Source organism: Melospiza georgiana, chromosome 4, assembly GCF_028018845.1.
Source record: "Melospiza georgiana isolate bMelGeo1 chromosome 4, bMelGeo1.pri, whole genome shotgun sequence".
Taxonomy (NCBI): Eukaryota; Metazoa; Chordata; class Aves; order Passeriformes; family Passerellidae; genus Melospiza; species Melospiza georgiana.
The window spans coordinates 24100412-24120146 of record NC_080433.1 but is presented as its reverse complement, the minus strand read 5'-3'; the positions used below and the strand labels follow the sequence as shown (position 1 = coordinate 24120146).

The 19735-nt window shown below is 42.1% G+C and overlaps 1 protein-coding gene across 1 annotated transcript in view; it reads left to right on the top strand.

The window, feature by feature from the left end:
• VWF (von Willebrand factor) overlaps positions 1-19735 on the top strand; it is a 121126-nt gene that overhangs the window by 13932 nt on the left and 87459 nt on the right. The window contains exons 7-14 of the mRNA XM_058022400.1: positions 3914-4130; positions 6156-6278; positions 8743-8854; positions 10644-10690; positions 13598-13734; positions 15062-15200; positions 15788-15888; positions 18295-18490. Of these exons, the coding sequence (XP_057878383.1) occupies positions 3914-4130; positions 6156-6278; positions 8743-8854; positions 10644-10690; positions 13598-13734; positions 15062-15200; positions 15788-15888; positions 18295-18490 (1072 nt within the window). The remainder of the gene's footprint in view (positions 1-3913; positions 4131-6155; positions 6279-8742; positions 8855-10643; positions 10691-13597; positions 13735-15061; positions 15201-15787; positions 15889-18294; positions 18491-19735) is intronic.

The following is a 19735-nucleotide window of genomic DNA, read 5'->3' as shown; positions in this document are numbered from 1 at the left end:
CTGGAAAAGGATGGCAGCAAGGCAGCTTTGGAAACAAAAATGTGTATGGTTTAAAGCATTGCAATTGATTATGGTGTTCTTATACGTTACCTTTATTTTGTAGATTTCACCTCAAATAGAAATGGTGTGTGGTGGCCAGAGGTCACTGTATTATTCCCTTTTTGCTTCTCTAATTAGGAAATGATACCTCTTGTATGTTAGATGTGAAAATTATTGAAATTAAAATTAATGTAATTTCTGCTTTTGCTGAAATTCAGCTCTTAATGCAGTTGGTAAAAAACAGGTCCCCCATTATCCCATGGAATACTTCCATATTAATAAAGAAATAGCATTATTCCCAGATCTGAAAACAAGTAGAAATATTCAGCTTTGGAACATAATTCATCATGGCTGAGGTCAGAGGCAGGTCCAGCCCTGTCCCTGGATGTGTTCAAGGCCAGGTTAGATGGAGCTTGGAGCAACCTGGTCTAGTGAAGGATGTTCCTGCCCATGGCAGGGGATTGGACAAGAGGATCTTTAATATCCCTTCCAACCCAAATCATTCTATACAATATAATAATATACTAAATGGGTGAAAATGAGGCCAAATATATCTAAAATCTCATTTTTCTTCATCAGAATAATCAGCATTCAAGGGAAGTGATTTCTTTCAGTTTTTACCTAGTCTGCTCAAACATACAGCCAGTGTTTGGTGTATTAAACATACCATGGCTTTGGATGCTTTTAATGTGAAAATGTGGGAGGCTAAATCTTTCTCCATGTAATATATTTTCTGAAAAACTGTACCCAGTTAATGACACCAAAATATTCCCTTCCTGAGTGTTCTTGGAGAATCCATATGTGTATTGCATACCATTGGGTTTAAGTTCAAGGGAACAAGAGGGTGTCTTTGATTTCTTCTGTTATTTATTAGGTTCTCTCTTTAATGGTAATTGTTAAGCAGTGGACAAATGCAGTTCATGCAGCAGCAGAAGGAAATGCTACAGAAATGGGAAGAATGTACAAAATTCCACCTCCAGCTCTGTGTGGTGGGCCTGGGACAGAAGGAAGGTCAGCAAGTTTTGTGGTTACTGTGGGTTGCCAGTGCCAGGACTCCGCCAACCTATTTAAAAAAACATTTAAAACAGGACTAGTGCAGAAGGGAAGGGAGAAATTTTACAACCTTCACCTGCATTTCAGATACTGCAGTCAGTCCTGCTAATTTTAATCTTACAGCCACCTGTACCCTAAGTAATGTTTCAGCCTGAGGCTTCACTCTCCAGTCTGGTGGGTTTAAATACTTTGTGTAGAGTAGCTTCCATGAGCAGGAATGTTACAGCAGTGGCTGAGGGTGCCAAATATCTAATACCACTGTCCTCTAAACTAAAGAATAAGGACCTCTCTTAGTCCAGCCTGGCCAGTGAGTTTTAAAGAAAGGAAGGAATGAAAATAAAAATGATTTGCAGAATGGTTAGAGTTGGAAGGGGTCATTGAGTCCAATTCCCTGGTTCCAACAGGGCCATCCTAGGTAAGGCTGCTCAGGTCCTTGTCCACTCACATTTTGAATATCTCCAGGGTGATGGTTACATACCCTGTTTTTGACCACCCTCATGGGGAAATGTTTTGGTTTTGTATCTATTCAGATTTACCCATATTTCAGCTTATTTGTCATGATAATTGAGATATGTCTGAAAGATGGGAAAATTCCAGCTATAACTTTTTGCCTAAAGTCACTGGAAAACCTGATGAAATTTGAATGGCAAGAAAACCTTTACACAGAGAAAAGGAATTGTTTATTGCTTTTCAACATATATCACTTGGTTTCTAGATAATCAGCTGGAGCTCAGCATAGCCTTTAGCTATGCTGTTAGTGAACAAATCCAAGACCAAAGAACTAGAGGAAAAGAAAAATGGGTTAGTTTTTTTGGTGTGTAATCTCCTTTGTTTTTTAAGTCACTTTTCCATCTAAAATGTTCCTTTTAGTGGAATAGACAGTCTGAGTTTTGCTGTTTGAGTTGTATTACCTTGAGAAACTTCACTAGCTCAGCCCCTAAACAGGATTGTTGCATATATTGGTTTTCTACTGCACTTGATACCATCTGGATAAAGGCTTTGATCCAGGAGTTGCTGTACTGCTCATCCTCTGAATGGCTCTGAGCTCACTTTTGATTTTATCAGTTTCATCTCCAAGCCCTGCTTTAATAGCTTTCTTGGCTGCTTCTGTTGTTGTTACTTCCACCCTTAGGGCATCTTTTCAGCTCTTCTGTACTTGTCTTCTGTATTCTGTACTGTGAGTCTTAGAGCAGCACCAACCACCATTTATGTAGTTCCTGCTCCCCCCTGCTTCTAGTGTCTTTTTTTTTTTTTTTTCCCCATCTGGTTCAACATGGTGGATGCTGTCTGGGGATCAGAATTATCCGAGGCTGGAGCTGAATTTCTGATTTTCACCATGTCCAGCTCTCATGTTTTAAGTTCCCTGAGTCCTTTCTCAGAAAGCTCAAAACTTCTTTGCACATGTGGTTGTTCCCTGAGTCCTTTGCTAAACTTGGAATACATTCCCAACAGAGTTGACATTTCTGGTTGGTTTATTTTTGTAAGCAAGAAATTCTGTCTAGGCTCAGACATGTACTAGCTTGAGTTGATCACCTGAACAAAACACCCTTTAGACAAAATAAAAAGGCATTTTCTATTCAGCAGTTTTCCTATACAGGCACCATAGCTACCATTCAGAGAAAACATCTTGATTTTTTTATTTTGGGGTTTTTTTATCTACATTTTTCATCTCCCAGAAAATGAGATGCTTTTTAATTAATATTAATTTTTTTTTTTACACAGCAGCTTGTATGTGCTGTCACCTCAGGTACATGTTAAGTTTTTTAGAAGTAATGAATTGTAACTGTGAACCACTATGAAGAATATGCCCTCCCCTCTAACGACTGAGTATAACACCTAAAAAATACACCATGGTTTACATTTGCTTACATAAAACACTGACAAATAAGTAGAAGAAAGTTATGTTCCAACTCTTTGTTGTGCTGGAGTTGTATCAGAAAATTGTTTTCTCACTTAGCTAAACTCAGTGCCATCCTTTCAGAAAGTTGCGCTGAGGACCTCAGACTCATTGAACTGTGACATAATGTGCACAAAAGAGTTTATGTGGGAGCCTCCCCTGGAGAATTTATTCATACTCTACATTTTCCTTAGGTTTTGTTCTACATACAGTTAAGCTTCCTCTCAGGTTTCTGCTGTCTGAAAGAAGAGGTCTCGATACCTTCTCCTATCTCCTTGTGCTGTCCTTCCCTCACACTGGCTCTCACCATGCTGTTTTAACTCAGGAGAAGAGCAGAACAAATTGCTTTTCTTCCCTGGGCTATTGTTCTCCTATTTATCTGAGCTAAATTGACCTGTTGAGCTTTGGACAAGCCAGCAGGAGCGATGGGAATGTGTGGCCAGAAGTGGAAAACAAATTTCATTCCTGGGATTTCAGTATGACTCAGTTTTTCCTTCTGGCACCTGCTCTGGCCACTTGTTATCCAAAAGACTGTCTGGTTGTTTTCCTTCCTACCTACCTTAGTTCCCCTCTGTTGCTGTGTGACTTTCCTGGAAATCCAGGCACAATCCAGTTTTTTTCTGGGAAGCCAAAGGAAGTAGAATGCCTCTATCCTTTTGCTGACTGACTGACTGACTGATGTGTTTCTGTGTGAAACATCCCTTATGTGATGCTCCATTTTATAATAATCAGTATATTAATGTATCCATGCTTGTAGTGAATAAATGGGTAGAGCTCGCTCTTAAATAAGAGCTGTGATGTTGTTAACAACAGTGGTGACGATGTGTTTGGAAAGTTGAGTTTTCCTATCTTCCTGAGACTACAGGAAGTAATTTTGTCCCCTTTTCTCTCTCTCTGTCTCTTTCCTCCTCACTTCTTGCGCAGGGCGTCCTGGAAACCTGCCAGCTGCTGAGCACATCGCTGACTTTCTCCCGGTGCCACCATCGAGTGGATCCTGAGCCGTACATCAGCCTCTGTGAAAGAGACATCTGTGCCTGTCCCCAGGGCGTGGACTGTCACTGCCCTGCCTTCCTAGAGTATGCCAGGAGCTGCGCTCACGAAGGAGTCATTTTGGAGGGGTGGCCTGAAGAGAGCTCGTGCAGTAAGCTGGCAGATTTATTCCTAGGCTGCTCATCCCCAATAGGATTGTGCCTGTCTTGCAGATTTTTGTCCTGCAGCTAAAAGCAGCTGGTGTATTTTAGGAGGTTGGTTCATTTATAGGAAGTGCCTTTGCTCACTTCCCCCTTTCAGCTCTCCATCACCCATCTTTTTCTAGTTCTTGTCCCTAATGCAATATTTTTTGAACAGTTTATAAAGAAGATCCTGAGCTGTTACATGTCCCACCACAGTGTACACAGTCAGTGAAGACTTATTTGATACACAAACATATAGACTAGGATGTTTAGATGCTATTTTACATATGGTTCAGATGTATGACATTTTCCAGCCTGTATTTTAAGTCAGCATCTTTGTGAAATGCACTCTAACATTTTTGCATAAAGACAATTGTTTCACCCTTTATTTGCTTGAATCAATTGCCTTGAAATTGAGATGTTGCCTTTTCTAATCTAATTTTTGTCTAGTTTAGTGATCCTGATTGCATCTTGAACTGCTGCCTTTATTAGCCCAATTTTGCTGAGTTCACAGGTCCTGATTGCATCTGTGCTGAGGTTTTGCAACAGGGAAGTGCGTAGACTGACTGAGATGGATTGTATTTATAGAGGAAAAGTCATGTTTCCACCTACTGCTGAGAACTGTGGTTTAATAGAGAGAATTAAATAAATAATTTTAACAATCGACTAATATCATGTTCTCAGTGCTTTTTCTCATGTTTTTTTTGTTATGATAAAGGACATTTTCCTTGGGATGTTTGTGTAAATTGACTACATGGGGTAAACTGTCTGATTTGTACTGATAACACTTTGTTCTCTGGTAAAGATATTCTGCTATTGGCCACTGAAAAAATCTGTGCCTTCAGACTGTGGTTAGGGCAGCAAGATGCTGCCAGCCACTTGTTCTAGGAATTGTACAGTCTGAGTTCTAGCAGTAATTTATTACCTTTCCATTGAGACATTTTTATGTCATTGTTCAGGGTGTAAGCCAGGTAACCCATTTTTGCTGGGGGTCTTTGTAAGTCTGATTAAAAGCCACAAGTGAAATGAGCCTTTCTATAATCCCAGGAGCTTTGGAGCTCATTTCTAACCCTTGAATTCACGAGCTGCAGTTTGGTTTTTTTCCTCTGAGTCAGGAAAGAGGGAAGTGTCCAACTGCCACAGCGGGAGCTTAATTTTCTATCACCCTTCATCTATGCTATAGTGCTTTCTCAGGAGATGATGATGATGATGGAGGTATGGAATACTCTGCTGTGTGGGAAGGGCTCTAGTGCTGGGCACACTGTGTAAGTGTCAGTTGGTGCCCAAGCCCAGGGCACCCAGGGCAAGATCACTCCTTCGTTACCCTCCCACCACTTCAGCAGAGGATTGGCTTGGAAAGGGCAATCTCCAACTTTTTCTTGCCACTTCATGCCCCTGCAGAATTGTAGGACATGGTGTGTGTATGCATTGAAGAGAAGGAATGCCTGTAATAATGTGCTTGCGTAGTGGCCTGGCCTAGATAATGGCAGCAGTGGAGATACCAGGCATGGGTGTTATCCTGAACTGGTGGTTCTCTGGAAGAAGGAGGATGGGATTTCAGAGTTTTAACTGTCTCCTGGTTCTCCCTGGAAACACCAAACACCAAACAGGATAATTTCACAAATGAGTGGAGTAAGTGCATGGCTTAAAGGTGCAAAACAACCACGTCTGTCCAAATTGCTTAGATATTATTGCAAAACTTCTCCCTGGGTTTATTATTCTTAATGCACTTGGGTTTAGTTATTAAGACTCAATTTATTAGAAAGCAAATTGGCTTTAACCTCTGAGTATTTACTATGCTACCTGACAGATGATATTGCAGCAAATTGAGAATCAAATATTTCTAAAATGTTCTGCTTCTAAAAAAGAAATAATCATTTGGAAGCTGACATGACTTTTTTTGTCTCTGTAGTTCAGCCCTTGATAATGAAAGGATTTGTTGGTTTAATAGTTACTGAGGAATTTGCATTTCTAATTTCTTTTAATTGTTTCAGGGCCAAGGTGTCCAGTTGGCATGGAATATAAGGAGTGTGTATCCCCATGTGCCAAAACCTGCCAGAGTCTGAATATCAATGAAGTGTGTCATGGACAATGTGTTGATGGCTGCAGCTGCCCTGGTAATTTATTTACTGGGTTATTTACAGAGAAAAATTTGGCAGTCAAGCTACTATTTTATTAGAAGAAAGAAAGCTGTGTCTTCCCCTAAATTTTCCTGAAATCAGAAACACTTCTTTTTTTCTGGGACTATGCCCTAGAATAATCCAGTTTCTGTAGCGCCTGTATGTTCACTCCATTTTTCATGGCCAACTAAAAAATAAATGTTTCTGTGAAAATCAGTACCAACTAATATTCCAAGATTGCCTTTATTTCTTGGTGAGAGACTGCTTGCCTTTGATGTACTCCTGAATTGCTTGGGTTAGAGGCAAATACAGTTAGGGGAAGAAACGGCAGAGAATGCACTGAAGGAATTTCTTGCAGAAAAACAGTACATGTAGAGCTTGCACTGCAAATTCAAAGTTCTTCATGATTTAAGTGAATAATTTAATTTATTATTGAATCTTCCATGCAGGAGATTTGATTGGATTAAAGGGAGCAGCCCAGCTACACCAATTTTCTATTTCTGTCTGTTGTACTTAAAACAACCGCAGGAGGAGAGCTTCGTTCCTGGCTCCAAAGCTCCATATGCTTCCATTTCTAGCTGGTTTGGTTTTTTTTTGTTGTTGTTCACTGGGTGCTTTGTTTGTTTTGAATAGGACTATCTCTGCATTTCAGCCTGTCTGGGCTTTGTAAATGCACACAGGTGTTTAGTGTCGCCTTGTACAAGATGCCAGGTGTGACAGAGGTTTGCAGAACTTTGCTTTCCAAAACAAGGCAATAATGACAATGTCAGCCTCGTTTGAGGAATTTGGTAGTTTCCCATTCAGCTGCCAGTCTCTTCCTTGCTGGAGGTTCAGAAGTGTGGCAGGACCTCCAAAGGTGACAGGTGATGTAACCAGACTCTGGAGATTATTTTGTTGTGAAGGATCCAGCTACTGTATTTGTGAAGGATTCAGCTAATGTATTTGTGCAGTCCTGGAAGTGTTGGAGAAAGCTGAAGGAGCTTAATTAATCCTCCGGCTGCACAAGGGCTCTTGCTGTACTTTTCCTTTGGTAGATGCACTGGTCTGTTCAGCATGGGAAAGGTCTAAGGAGAGAGGAACTCTCTCTCTGAGAGGCGGAGAAGCAGGAACTCCACAGAAAGGATGAAGGGCATGAGAATAACAATCAGCAGTTCAAAACTTTTACTGGAGTTTGATAGAAAACCAGGAGGATCTGACAGATGACTAGAGGGATTTTTGATGAGGATGCTACCTTCACTTAGCTTCCTTCCAGTGCTCCAAGGGCAAACAGGATCTGAAGTATGTTTGACAAATGTCTTCCTTATTTTTTTATTTTTCCCCTCTGTTAAATGTCCCTCATGGTTACATTAATTGCTGTAAATGGAATTACTCTTACCAGGAAAAAAAGCAGGCATTCTGTTTTCCTTGTGTTCTCTGGAGAGCCACAGCACTCTTAAATGCTCAGATCTTGTTGTGATTCTCTCTCACTGGAAGGATTTTCTCAACAGCCAAGATCTTTCCAGGCACCTCTATAGGAAGAACAGGAGAAAGGAGACTTATCTGGGTGTTGGGATCAGTGATGACTGCTGCTGCCAGGGAAAGGAGCCAAAATCTCTGCAGGCAATTGGAAGGAGTCACTCAAAGAAAAGGCCCAGGGGTGTTCAAGAAAACAAATGTTTTGCCACAGCAGCTCTTTTGAAAATGGTGGAATATCAACTCTCTCTCAATATAGGGGTTGAATAGAAAGCACTATAAACTAGCAATAGAAGCAAGGACAAGTTTCTACCTTAGAATAACCTTGTATCTCCTTTGTGCCTCTGTTTATCCTTAGAGTACAAAGAGCTCTCTCCATAGGTAATTATAGCTGTGTAATATAGAAACCTCAGCAGCTGGACTCAAGTTGGGAAGCTGGCCCTTTTGCTTTTTGCCTCTGCAGATGTTCAGAAGTGGCTTCTTTCTCTCAGACTCTAAGAGTCTGAGACTTTCTTAAGTCTTTGCTAGACTTAAATGATGTCTCCAAATTTGTTTCTTCATTTCTCACTTTGCCTCATCTTTGATTCTCTTATGACGAATACAAGACCTTCTGTGGACACCCTTTACTGCAGCCAGTGAAGTTCATGGTTTTTCCAACAGTCAAGTCCCAGGCCAACTTTTATCAACTTTGATTGTGCTCCTTGTGTTTAATTTGTCTATGTCCCAACATGTGTTCTGGACCTGCAGATGTGCTAAGCAAGGAGCTTTTCTGGGAGCACCAGGAATGCTTTGTTCAGCAGGTCTGAGGGAGAGGCAGCACCAGAAGGGAAGCAGACACCTGCCCTTGTGAGGCTTTTTGGGAAGCCTCATACCTTTTTATTGTTGTCTATGACTAAGTATGGATAATAATGCATATGAAGTCTTGGCGAAGTCCATGAAGAACAACAAAATCTAATTGTATTTATGTTTCTGTCCCTGTGTGTGTGATATGGGTGTCTGACTTATCCAGAAGGGCTGCTCCTTGATGGTGACCACTGCATTGAAAGCTCTGACTGCTCCTGCATCCACTCTGGAAAACATTATCCTCCTGGCTTCACCATCTCCCAGGACTGCAACTCATGGTAAATCCTCTGCTGCTCTGGTGTGGTTGCTGTAGATAAGTACTGCACACCGGTCAGTGACTGCTTTGCATTATCTTTCTAGAAATCTCTCTACCTTTAAAAAATTTCCTTTCACTGGCAAAGGGCTTGCTCTCTTACTGGAATTCCTAGCCCCTTCCAAGAAGTGAGCTGTTCACAAAGGCAAAATCAGCTCTGTTTTTAAAGGGAGATTTGATCTGATAGAACAACATGAAGGTCACTCCTTCAAAGAGCAGAGAACTACCTGTTTCCTGTGGATAAGACAGACCAGCAGGTTCCCATGTCTGGGTAGTGTCAGCGGTGGTGTCTTTGTCTTGACTTCCTAAGTGTATTTAACCTCTAAACCCCATTTCTTTCCAAGAGGAGTTAGCCTAAGGCACGTCCTTGGAAATTGTTACAGGGCTAATGAGTCTTCCTAGCATGGCCCACAATTTTTCTTTCACTCCTGAGTACCTGACTGGAGGGGAAAAACAGCACTTTAAAGAAAGGAAGAGGAATTAGTCACGTATTCCTGATCTGGTTTTGTGTTCAGTGTGGACATATTTGTGCAAGGAGTTTGGACAACTGTTTACTCAGAAGTTTCCAATTGGAGCACAGAAGGAGGAGGACTCAATGAAGGCCATGACATGCAGAAGAAAGGTGGTCTGTGCATCATCCCTGTTAATCAGCAGCTATTCATTACCTGCACCACATGTCCCAGAACACAAGCCATAACCATGACATTAGCATTTTATCTTTTTCCGTGCAGTCCTCTGCAGCTTTGAGCTTGACCACATTGTTTAGCCTTAGTGCTCTTGGGAGATGAGTGTATCCTGACAGGCTGGGTTTTTTATTGCTTGTGTTTTGTTACTGCTTCCTGCTTTTCAAACTTGATGCTTCTGTGGAGAATGTCATTCCGTTGACTCTGCATTTAACATCCTCAATAATCTGCCTCCCCACAAATGGTTTTCAGGGGCTGGAATAATTAAAGGAATGAGAAGAATATAGTAACTCTTGAAACAAGGAGTGCAGAGGGGGTTGTGGAAGACACTGGAGTTGATCACAGGAGGGGAGTTTGATGTAAGAAGAAGTAAAGGGGAATAGATTTGTTTAAGGGCTAGTGAGGCAATTTTCACTGCCTAATAAAGATGGGCTGTGAAGAGGATGGGGTCAAACTCTTCTCAGAGGCAAACAGCAAAACGTTGTGAAGCAATGGACATAAGCTGAAAAGGAAATTCTGTTTTGACACAAAAAAAAATTCTTCTCCCTTCTCCAGTGCTGCACTGGGACAGCTGCTCAGTGAGGCTGTGGGACCTCATCTTGGATATTTCTAAACTCAAATGGGCAAGGTCCTCACCCACCTAATCTAGCTTTGACATTGCTTTCTCTGAGTTGGGGATTGTAGTAAATTATTTTCCTAGAAGTCCCTTCAAACATTTTTACCCCTGTGATTCTGTTGTATTGATAGATATACCTTGAGAACTGCATTGAACTCATTCCACATTAGTGGAATATACATGAAAATTCCATTAAACACAGAGCTTTGACAGGGAAACCCAGAAATCCTTGAGTTCTGCCACCATACCTATTCATATTATCAGCAGTTGCTGTCATATGATGAGAAGAAGGGATGACTACATTAAGAAATGAAGTTATGGGAGATGGAAGGAATGTTGGGGACTGATCTAACTTCCCTAGGACAGATGACCATTTTCAGTTTTTTGGGAAAAATGTGCAACAGAAGATTTATATTCATGTTCTCTTAATTAACTTGCTACTATCTCTTTCCTAGCATTTGTCGACGTGGCATGTGGATCTGCAGCAATGGGGAATGCCCAGGTATGTTGGCTTCACTCTTTTCAGGTTTTGACAAATAAGCCTTGCCTACGTCCCTCCCACTCATGCCCCACTTAGGTATTTTTTTTTTACTCAAAAAAGCAAATCTTTGTTCTTCCTTGCTTGATCCAGTACACTCCAGTTGGGATCCTACTTTTAAGTTCTTCTCCTGAGACAAGTCAGACATTGCTCTGTGTGGTTTATGTGTAGCAATGAAAAATCCTGTTTGGTGGGAAGGCCGGTTCCTGCTTTGATTACTTAGTTTGCCAGTTATAAGTGTCTGTATGTTCAAAGGATTGGCTTGCAGGTAGAGGAACACTCCTGGCTTTCTTTGACCATGTACAATTTCTCATTGTACTTTATTGACCATGACAATTCCCTCATGGTCATGTTGTGGGTGAAGGAGGAACAGTCCCAGTGAGAAAGTGGCTGCCCTGCCTTCCATGGGTGCTGGTAGATGGGAGAGGCAGCTCTGCAGATGCAGACTGGGGTTATGGCCAGACAGGAAAACAGCAGATTTGCGGGCTTTGGTGGTTTTTTGTTGAGATGAGACTGTGCAACCCTCGCAAGTTAGGGAAATTGCAACAATCTTAGGGTGTTCTATCAAAAAAGTCTGTCATTTTTTGGTAACATGAAACTTGCTTAACCCATCAATGGTCCTTTTCCTCCTGCTTTAGAACAAAAGAGCACTTCCCCCAAAGTATCAACACTTAAGGAAGAGGATGGGAGGTGGTGTATGTAAATATTCAAAATGGAAATGACATTTTTAGTGAGCTGTCCCCTGTGCTTGTAAATTAAAGATCTCTTCAAGTGCAGAGAATCTCACTGTCTAAAACACAGCTTCAAGGACACAGCCCAGGCTGATTAATTATATCTTTTAGCTAATGGGCAGCAGCATGATTACAAACAAGAAATAGGTGCTTTTGTAACTTCAGTTTTTCCTTAGGTTCTAGCTTTTAATGTCCTTGCTCTCTGGACTGTGATGAATACTCTGTGGGCCAAATTTTTATCCTTAACTCCAGCCACATTTTCTTCATAGTGATTATAGAAGTGAAGATAAATCTGGTATTGAGGCTTGCAAACAGATGTTGATCTCCAGCTCTGTGCAAGAGGCAATATAGCATTGCAGCCTTTTCCTGAATTGGGAAGCTGTCCCAAATGAGCAGAAGTGGAAAAGAAAAGCAGCTTATTTTTGTACCTTCTGCCAATATATCTAAATCAGTTTTCCACTAGGCTTGTTCAAGACTGAATGTTGTATACCTGCAGCTGTTGTACATGTGCCTGCTAAAAACTCTATAAACTGTACTGAGGGCAGCAAAGCCTCCCAGAGTAGCCAAATTTATATTGTTACCTGTGGTGTTTGTCTCTACTTGAAGTAATATTGCAGCATATTTTCATTGTTGGTTAGTTACCACAAACATTTCTAAAATCATATGTCCAGAAATTTTATGTAGTTACTTGTATAAACTTTAGGTAGTTCTGTTTTTCTTTTGATCAACTTTTTTTTTTGTCAGGAAAGATTGCTTTCATATTGTGGGAGTGAATTGCCCAGCTTTAAAGTTGGTGATAAGGTGAATCCAAAGCTGAAGCTGGCTGGCACTACCAAGAGGCTTTCAAGCAGATATCATAACGGAAATAATTATGAAGGCGAAGGTTTCAGGAAATTTCATGGGATGCATTATGTCAAATGGTGTAGACAGAGGGATCCATAAGTAAAGACTTGGCCACAGAAAAGAAAATTCCCTTTCAGGAGCAGTGCCAAAGGCTGGGACTTGTCTTAGATAGCAGTCCTCAGTTCTCTGTGCCTCAAACCTGTCCTCGTTTCCTTGTTGCAGAGAATGCCCTGAAAATCAAACTCCAAGGGATGACAAATATCCAGGAGATGCTGGACTTCTCTTAGGGTGAATCAGAGCTGTGTAAGGCTGGGAATCCTCAGGATCTGTACTTTAGCATCAGCTGGTTTAAGATAGTAAACACTAAATAGTATGCTGAAGAGGGAAAATTCCACAAGATGTTCATTAGACAGATCTTCTGTGGGACTTAAAGGCAGCGAAGAGAGAATAACTCATAGAGCTCACCTGCCAGCTTGTAACATTTAACCCTTCTCCAACCTTTGGTTGGTGATGGCCAATGTATGCCTAGCACTTGTATTTTGTTCTGGGTGAGGAACTGACTGCCCACCTTATTTGCCATGGGATCATCTGTAAGTGTGATGGTCTTCTCATATGGAAGATTTTCTTTGCAAGCTCTGTGGAGTTGGAGCCTTTCCATGTGTTTGCATGATGCGACACTAAATCCCAGCTGTAGTACTGAGATACTGCCTTCCGGGAAGTGAAAAGCCACAACTTACCAAAACAACTTCAAATGTTGATATGTTTAAATAGCTCCTTTTTCTAGTAGAAAGATGGTCCAGCCAGGCTTTCCCATTATTCTGTGAGGACTTTAGATGTAGCTATTGTAACTATAGAATGATTTTTAACTTTCTGTTAGTTGATATGATGGTTCAGGGTAAAGTCCAACATAAATTTTACCGTTGGAAGGACTCACACAGACATTATCTTCCAGCTCTTCATTCTCATAAAGTATTTTATACTAAAACAACATATTGGCATTTAAGGTGTCCCAAGAAAAGAATATAGGTTTTTCCATAGGCACAAATTTCAGCTCTTGACTGTGGTTTTTTCTGTGTTCCCCAGCTGTTGTTGGTTCCTCTGTTACTACTGGTAATGTCTTGAGGAAATAAACAGTGAGATAAGGATCTTGCTGGTGCTTTCTGGTCTGTGTGGAGTTCAGGCCTTGTACAACCTGTTCCACCAGGGCTGCTCTTCCCCCTCAGAGACTTGTGGGGGCTGAGCAGGATTTTGCTTGAATCTGGCACGGGGATGATTAATGGCTTTTTGCTTTTTCTAGGGGAATGCTCTGTCACCGGCCAGTCCCATTTCAAAAGCTTTGACAACAAGTATTTCACCTTCAGTGGGATTTGCCAGTACTTATTTGCCAAGGATTGTGTGGGAAATTCCTTCTCTGTGATCATCGAGACGGTGCAGGTAACAGCAGCCTCGGCTGATGCCTCTGCGCATGCTCTTGAGAGTGCGGGCGGGGCTGTGGGACTATGACATGAATTGCAGATGCACCGGCCAACAGAAGTAATTTCCCTATGAGATAAATGGTTTAAATAACAGATGCAGTCTTTCTCCTTAGTTAATCAGTGTTTTGCTTCTCCTCACCACCATTCCCAGGAGCCTGCCTGGGCATGGAGACTTATGATGATGTTTGGAGAATGGGCCCTCACTCTTTGCCAGCTGAACAAACAAACAGAGGCGACGGTGCACTCCTTGCCAGGCACCCTGACTGCTGGTGCTTCCCTAATGCCTGTGGGGAAAGGACATTTCCTTGGACACCAAGCAGGGTGCACTGGCGGAGCAGTGCCTTGCTTTGTTTCCCATTTAGTCAGATTGGCTGGTGATTTTTCTTTGTACTCAGACAGCAGCTACTGACTCTTTGCTGCCTCCCCTGATGGATGTGTGAGAGGCAGCTGCAGAGAGGCAGGAAAGGGAGCCAGACCAGTGCAGGGAGGGTTGGAGACCCTGAAGGGGGATGTCACAGGGAGGTTTACACAGTTGTGAAATAAATCGACCAGTTGTTCTTGGGAAAAGGCGAACAAACCTAGAGACTGAAAAAAACCCTGAGGCAAGGAGAGAGGAAGAAAGGTGACAGGGACAGTGGAACTGAAGTCAGGGAGAGTTGAAATGGAGACAGGAGACTGACAGGAGGGAAGGGGAGCTCAGTATCAGTATCCAGCAGCACCAGGGAAGTTGCAGGCTTTGGAGAAATGGGCTGTGACAGTTCTCCATGCCATCTGCGTCTGTCTCCTGCATTAGAGAGCTCTGATAGCCATCAGTGCTTGGGAACCTGCAGGACAGGTTTCCACTGAAACTTCCCTTTTGAAACCAGGGAGGAGACGTGGGGCCCCTGCAATCCCTGTTCCTCATCTAGGTATCCCGAAGCCGGGAAAACAAACACCTCAGCAGTCTTGGGTAATGTGAACTAAGTGGCTTTTTTCCCCCGGCTGAGTGGGTCAGGTGTCCTTCCTGCTCCTGCCACAACTCTGGGGCTGGTCACTGCCAGGGGTCTGGTGGAACATCCACAGATCCTTTTCCAAGTTCTGAGATGGGGAGCTCAGCCCTGGTGCATGATTAATGGGATAATGGAGGGAGGGCTGCCAGCCTGCTGTTTGTGGAATGCAGAAACCAGATCTATAAAACCAGTGTGACACTCAACACCTTTCAAATTAGATGCCAAAATGCCTTCTGGTACTAAGTTACCAAGAAAGTGAAAACCTGATGTTTGAGGCAGATTTTCCTTTCTCTGCAGTGTGCAGATGATCCTGATGCTGTGTGCACTCGCTCAGCTTCTGTCCGGATCCGGGATATGGACAACAGCATCATTAAAATGAAACATGGAGGAGGAGTTTCGCTGAATGGACAGGACATACAGATCCCTTCACTGCAAGGTGTGTTCACATGGGCTGACTCTGGCCAGCCACTGAAAGCCTCCTGCTTAGTAGTGGTTTTAGACATGCCTTAGCCCAGCTTAATCAAAGAGTGTTTTCAATGCCAAACTCTCTTGCAGTGTCTTCTAGAAGCTCTATCATTTCAGCTTCTCTCCATGAAGCAGACAGATCTTGACTTGGCTTCTCTAAAATCAGAAGAATTAAGCTCATCTGCACTTGTGAGATTTGTGAAAATCACTGTTGGTCTATTCTTTTTTGAAATTATTATTTTTCAACAGAAGCTTGAAATCATGGAATCACAGAATTATTTGGTTTGGACCTTAAAGATCATCTGGTTCAACCCCCCTGCCTTGACCAAGACACCTTCCACTATCCCAGGTTGCTCTGAGCCCCATCCTTGGCCGCTTCCAGGGATGGGGCAGCACAGCTGCTCTGGGCAACCTGTGCCAGGGCCTCAGCAACTTCACAGGGAAAAATTTCTTCCTGATATCCAATCTAAACCTGCTCTCTGTCAATGTAAAGCCATTCCCTCTTGTCCTGTCACTATATCTTGTAAAAGCTCACTAGCACCCTGTGGTTGCCTTTAGGTGCTCTCCGTGTCCAGCGTGTGGTGAGGAGTTCAGTTCGCCTCACCTATGGGGATGATCTGCAGATTGACTGGGATGGTCATGGACAACTCCTAGTGAAGGTAGTTTTTCTGGTTTTTTTCTGCCTGTTTGCCCCCTCTCTCATTCCACCCAAATATGTACAAAGATTTTCCTGTCTGAAGTCAGAAATTGCTTTTTGTTGCATGTTAGGAATTCCTTTCTCTTTTGCTACTCCCAGAGTAATACACAGGTTCTTTTGTATTCCAGAAACAAGCACTTCATCTTAGAGCAGCTTGATAGCTTTTTTCACCCCCCTCCTTTTTTTTTTTTTTTGGATGTGTGTGTAATGACAGCCGTTATTAACCATGAACAGTTTTGTGTTTTGTTGAGCAGATATCCTCCATACTGGAGTTTTGTTTTTGTTTGCTTTGACTGCCTTGTCTAAACGAACAGATGTGAATGACTTAAAATAAAGGAAGGAAAGGCACCCAGAGACACAGTTACTCATATTTTCCAGGAAATAGAAATCAGCTCATAGATGTGTTGTGGGCTCCTTCTACTGTGAGGAATATTTTAAAGTCAGCCTTGATTAACAATTAGGTTTTGTTGGTGCTGCAGGGACAGCAAAGTACAGAAAAATTGAGCTAAGTTTAAAAGAAATTATCTGTAAGGAAGTGTAACCACAGCCCTGTTGCCTTTAAATCCCCCTTTTAGTAGGAGTCTGCTCACTGAGAGGAGTCTTGCCAAGAAAACCAGTTTTCCTGAGATTTTCTGCCGAGTGGTAAATGCTGTCCTCCTTGAACCATGGTGTTGCTTTTGCATTCTCCTTCCCTGCCCCGAAATCTGGCTTAAATGTCATGTCTGGCACAGCACCAAGGGTTATGAAAGCCAGTTCAGAACTGAGTTCAAGAGTTGAAAAGAAAACGGATAAGAAAGGTCTGGAATAATTTTAGAAAGCATCTGCTGGTTTGTGGTTGTTGTTTTGATTTAACCTGTATCTCTGTGCTCTGAGGGTCCTAAAAGTTCTTTTGGGGCTTAGAATAATTCACTTCAATCTCTTAGCACATCTCAGGAGTTTTGGCTTTCCTCAGTATTCAAAATATTTTTCTCCCAGGTCAGAAACCCATATGACTGGGCAGATTTTTTGTCCCATTGAAAACAAACCTAATTTTCTGCTCCAGATCATCTACCTATAAAAGCAGTGGAAGTTTCTCCAGTTGTCTGCTCCTTCCCTTGCTGGGCATCTAAAGCATCTCTTTAATTGCTTTTGGAGAGTTATTTTATACTGGATTTGGAGATTGACCTCTTGCCAAGTATTGCTGATAATAATTGGAGGAAGTGATACACTTCCATTACCTTGTTCTGGCAAAAATTCTTCCTGTGTTCCTCAAGAAGACTCTCCTTTCTGTAACTGCCTGATATTTGTGATTTGAGTTTCCACTCCAAAATACTGCACAATTTGGACTTGTGAGTCACTGCTCCATCTGCAGAGTATGTGAAAGAGCAGTAATACTCTTAGTAGTAAGAATATTTATTCTCTGATTGTTCTTTTTGATGCTCCATATTTATTCTCTGACCCCCGTGTTTGAATGCTGGGTAGTATTAGGTTATATTTTGGAGGATGCTTTTTATTTTATTTATACATAAAAACTATTTTCTTTGAAAAATGTGAATTTTTATAACTTTTTTTGTTTGTTTCACTGGTTACTCCTGCAAGCCTGCCTAAACTCACACTCAGCTACATGAATAGAGAGGGCTGATGTAGCATCAGAGTTCCTGTGTTTGTAATGTAACTGTAATGTGGTGTTTGTAATGTATCTGAGCTTTACTCCTAACAGAAACTGTCAGTTCTTACTAAAATAAAAGGTATTGGTGCCTTTGTGATGCAGGTGTTGCTTAGGAGATTTCTCCCTGTTTACCTCTAGGTTTAGGATTATCTTTCAGATGCTCCTTGATTTGCAGCAGGAATAAAACAGGTGAAAAGTGCACCTGCTCTGTGGATTGTTGGAAATTCTGGTTTTAGTCTGCTTGAAGTTCCTCTGGGCAGCAGGAAGCTCTAATATGAAGTAGCTTTAGGGGGTATTAGTGTATTTTTCCTTCATCATCCAATTTTCCTTTAAAATGTGAAATGCTCCCAGGTGCCATTGGAATTGCATTTAAAAAAATTACAGCCCCACTGTTGCCCTGCTCATTTATATGAATGAACAGTGAGAACAAGGAAAGACTAAACTGGACTGCTGATCAAGGCATAAAAATAAGCTATTTTTCTCTTAGTCACCCTCTGAAATTCACTGTACTGTGTAAAAATTGTCCTGCAGCTACTAATAGTAGCAATTTTGTTAGAAGTTTGAAAATACAGTACAATGGCATTGTGTCTGTAGCATTTTTCTTTGTGTTTGAGAATTTTCTGGACTATTCAGTTGTGTATGGCTCATTCTTTAAAAAAATCTTCCTCTACAGTAGTAACCTGTTCTAGAAGATGACCAGGCAAATGCTGTGTTCCTTAGGTGTCCCCAGTCTACTCCGAAAGGATGTGTGGGCTGTGTGGAAATTATGATGGGAACCAAGGGGATGATTTTCTTACACCTTCTGGCATGGTGGAATCCCTTCTGGAAGACTTTGGAAATTCCTGGAAGCTCAATGCTGAATGCCAGGACTTGTTAAAACAAGACAGTGACCCCTGCAACCTCAATCCTCATTTAGGTACTGAACTCTATTAAAAATTAACATGTGCAGCAAATGGTGATCTTCCATTTACACAAAAAAGGAAAATAAAGAGAAGAACCTGATGTTGCTTATGTTACCACCAGGGTGGCTGCAAGATGTTGTATTCATGTTGTTGTATAATTATATTTCCTGAGTCTCATACCTTCTCTCGATGGTCTTCTCATGGCAGATCTTCACAGCAGTGGTGTTGTTGCTTCTTGGTCAGGGCTCCTCTCCCAGGCTCTCCCTGACCACCCCGCCCCCTTTTATCTCAGCTACCTCCATGGGCTACAGCTGCTGCCCAATCAAGGACATCACAGCTGCAGCCCATTTACAATAACTAGAACCAGGGCAGGGTCACTAATACAATAGAGAGATCTTTAACTGCCATACATATACTTACAATACATAAGTTAACTCAGGCCCCCACATTTCCCCCTTTACTTTTACCAATTTTACAATTACCATAGACATTTTTGTCCCAGCTCTCAGGCTGCCACAGCTCGCAGCTGTCTAGTCCCAGCTCTCTGGCTGGCACAGCTCATACATAGAATATATACATATCCTCCTTTTTTTTTTTTTTTTTCTTTTTTTTTTTTTTTCTTTTTTTCTCTTTTTTTCTTTTTTTCTCTTTTTTTCTTTTTTTCTCTTTTACTTCTAGCAACCCTACAACTACAATACACATATCTGTCCCGGCTCTCAGGCTGCCATACACATATCTGTCCCAGCTCTCAGGCTGCCACAGCTCGCAGCTGTCTTTACCTCTATAGTCCCAGCTCTCAGGCTGCCACAGCTCGCAGCTGTCTTTACTTCTATAGTCCCAGCTCTCAGGCTGCCACATCTCGCAGCTGTCTTTACTTCTATAGTCCCAGCTCTCAGGCTGCCACATCTCGCAGCTGTCTTTACTTCTATAGTCCCAGCTCTCAGGGTCCCAGCTCTCTGGCTGCCACAGCTCTCAGCTGTCCTATCTTCTGTCCCAGCTCTCTGGCTGCCACAGCTCTCAGCTGTCCTATCTTCTGTCCCAGCTCTCTGGCTGCCACAGCTCTCAGCTGTCCTATCTTCTGTCCCAGCTCTCTGGCTGCCACAGCTCTCGGCTGTCCGGGGGATTCCATACCTTCATTCGATGTTCGTTGTGGCTGCAGATCTTTATCACGTCGGGGTCACCAGATGTTGTATTCATGTTGTTGTATAATTATATTTCCTGAGTCTCATACCTTCTCTCGATGGTCTTCTCATGGCAGA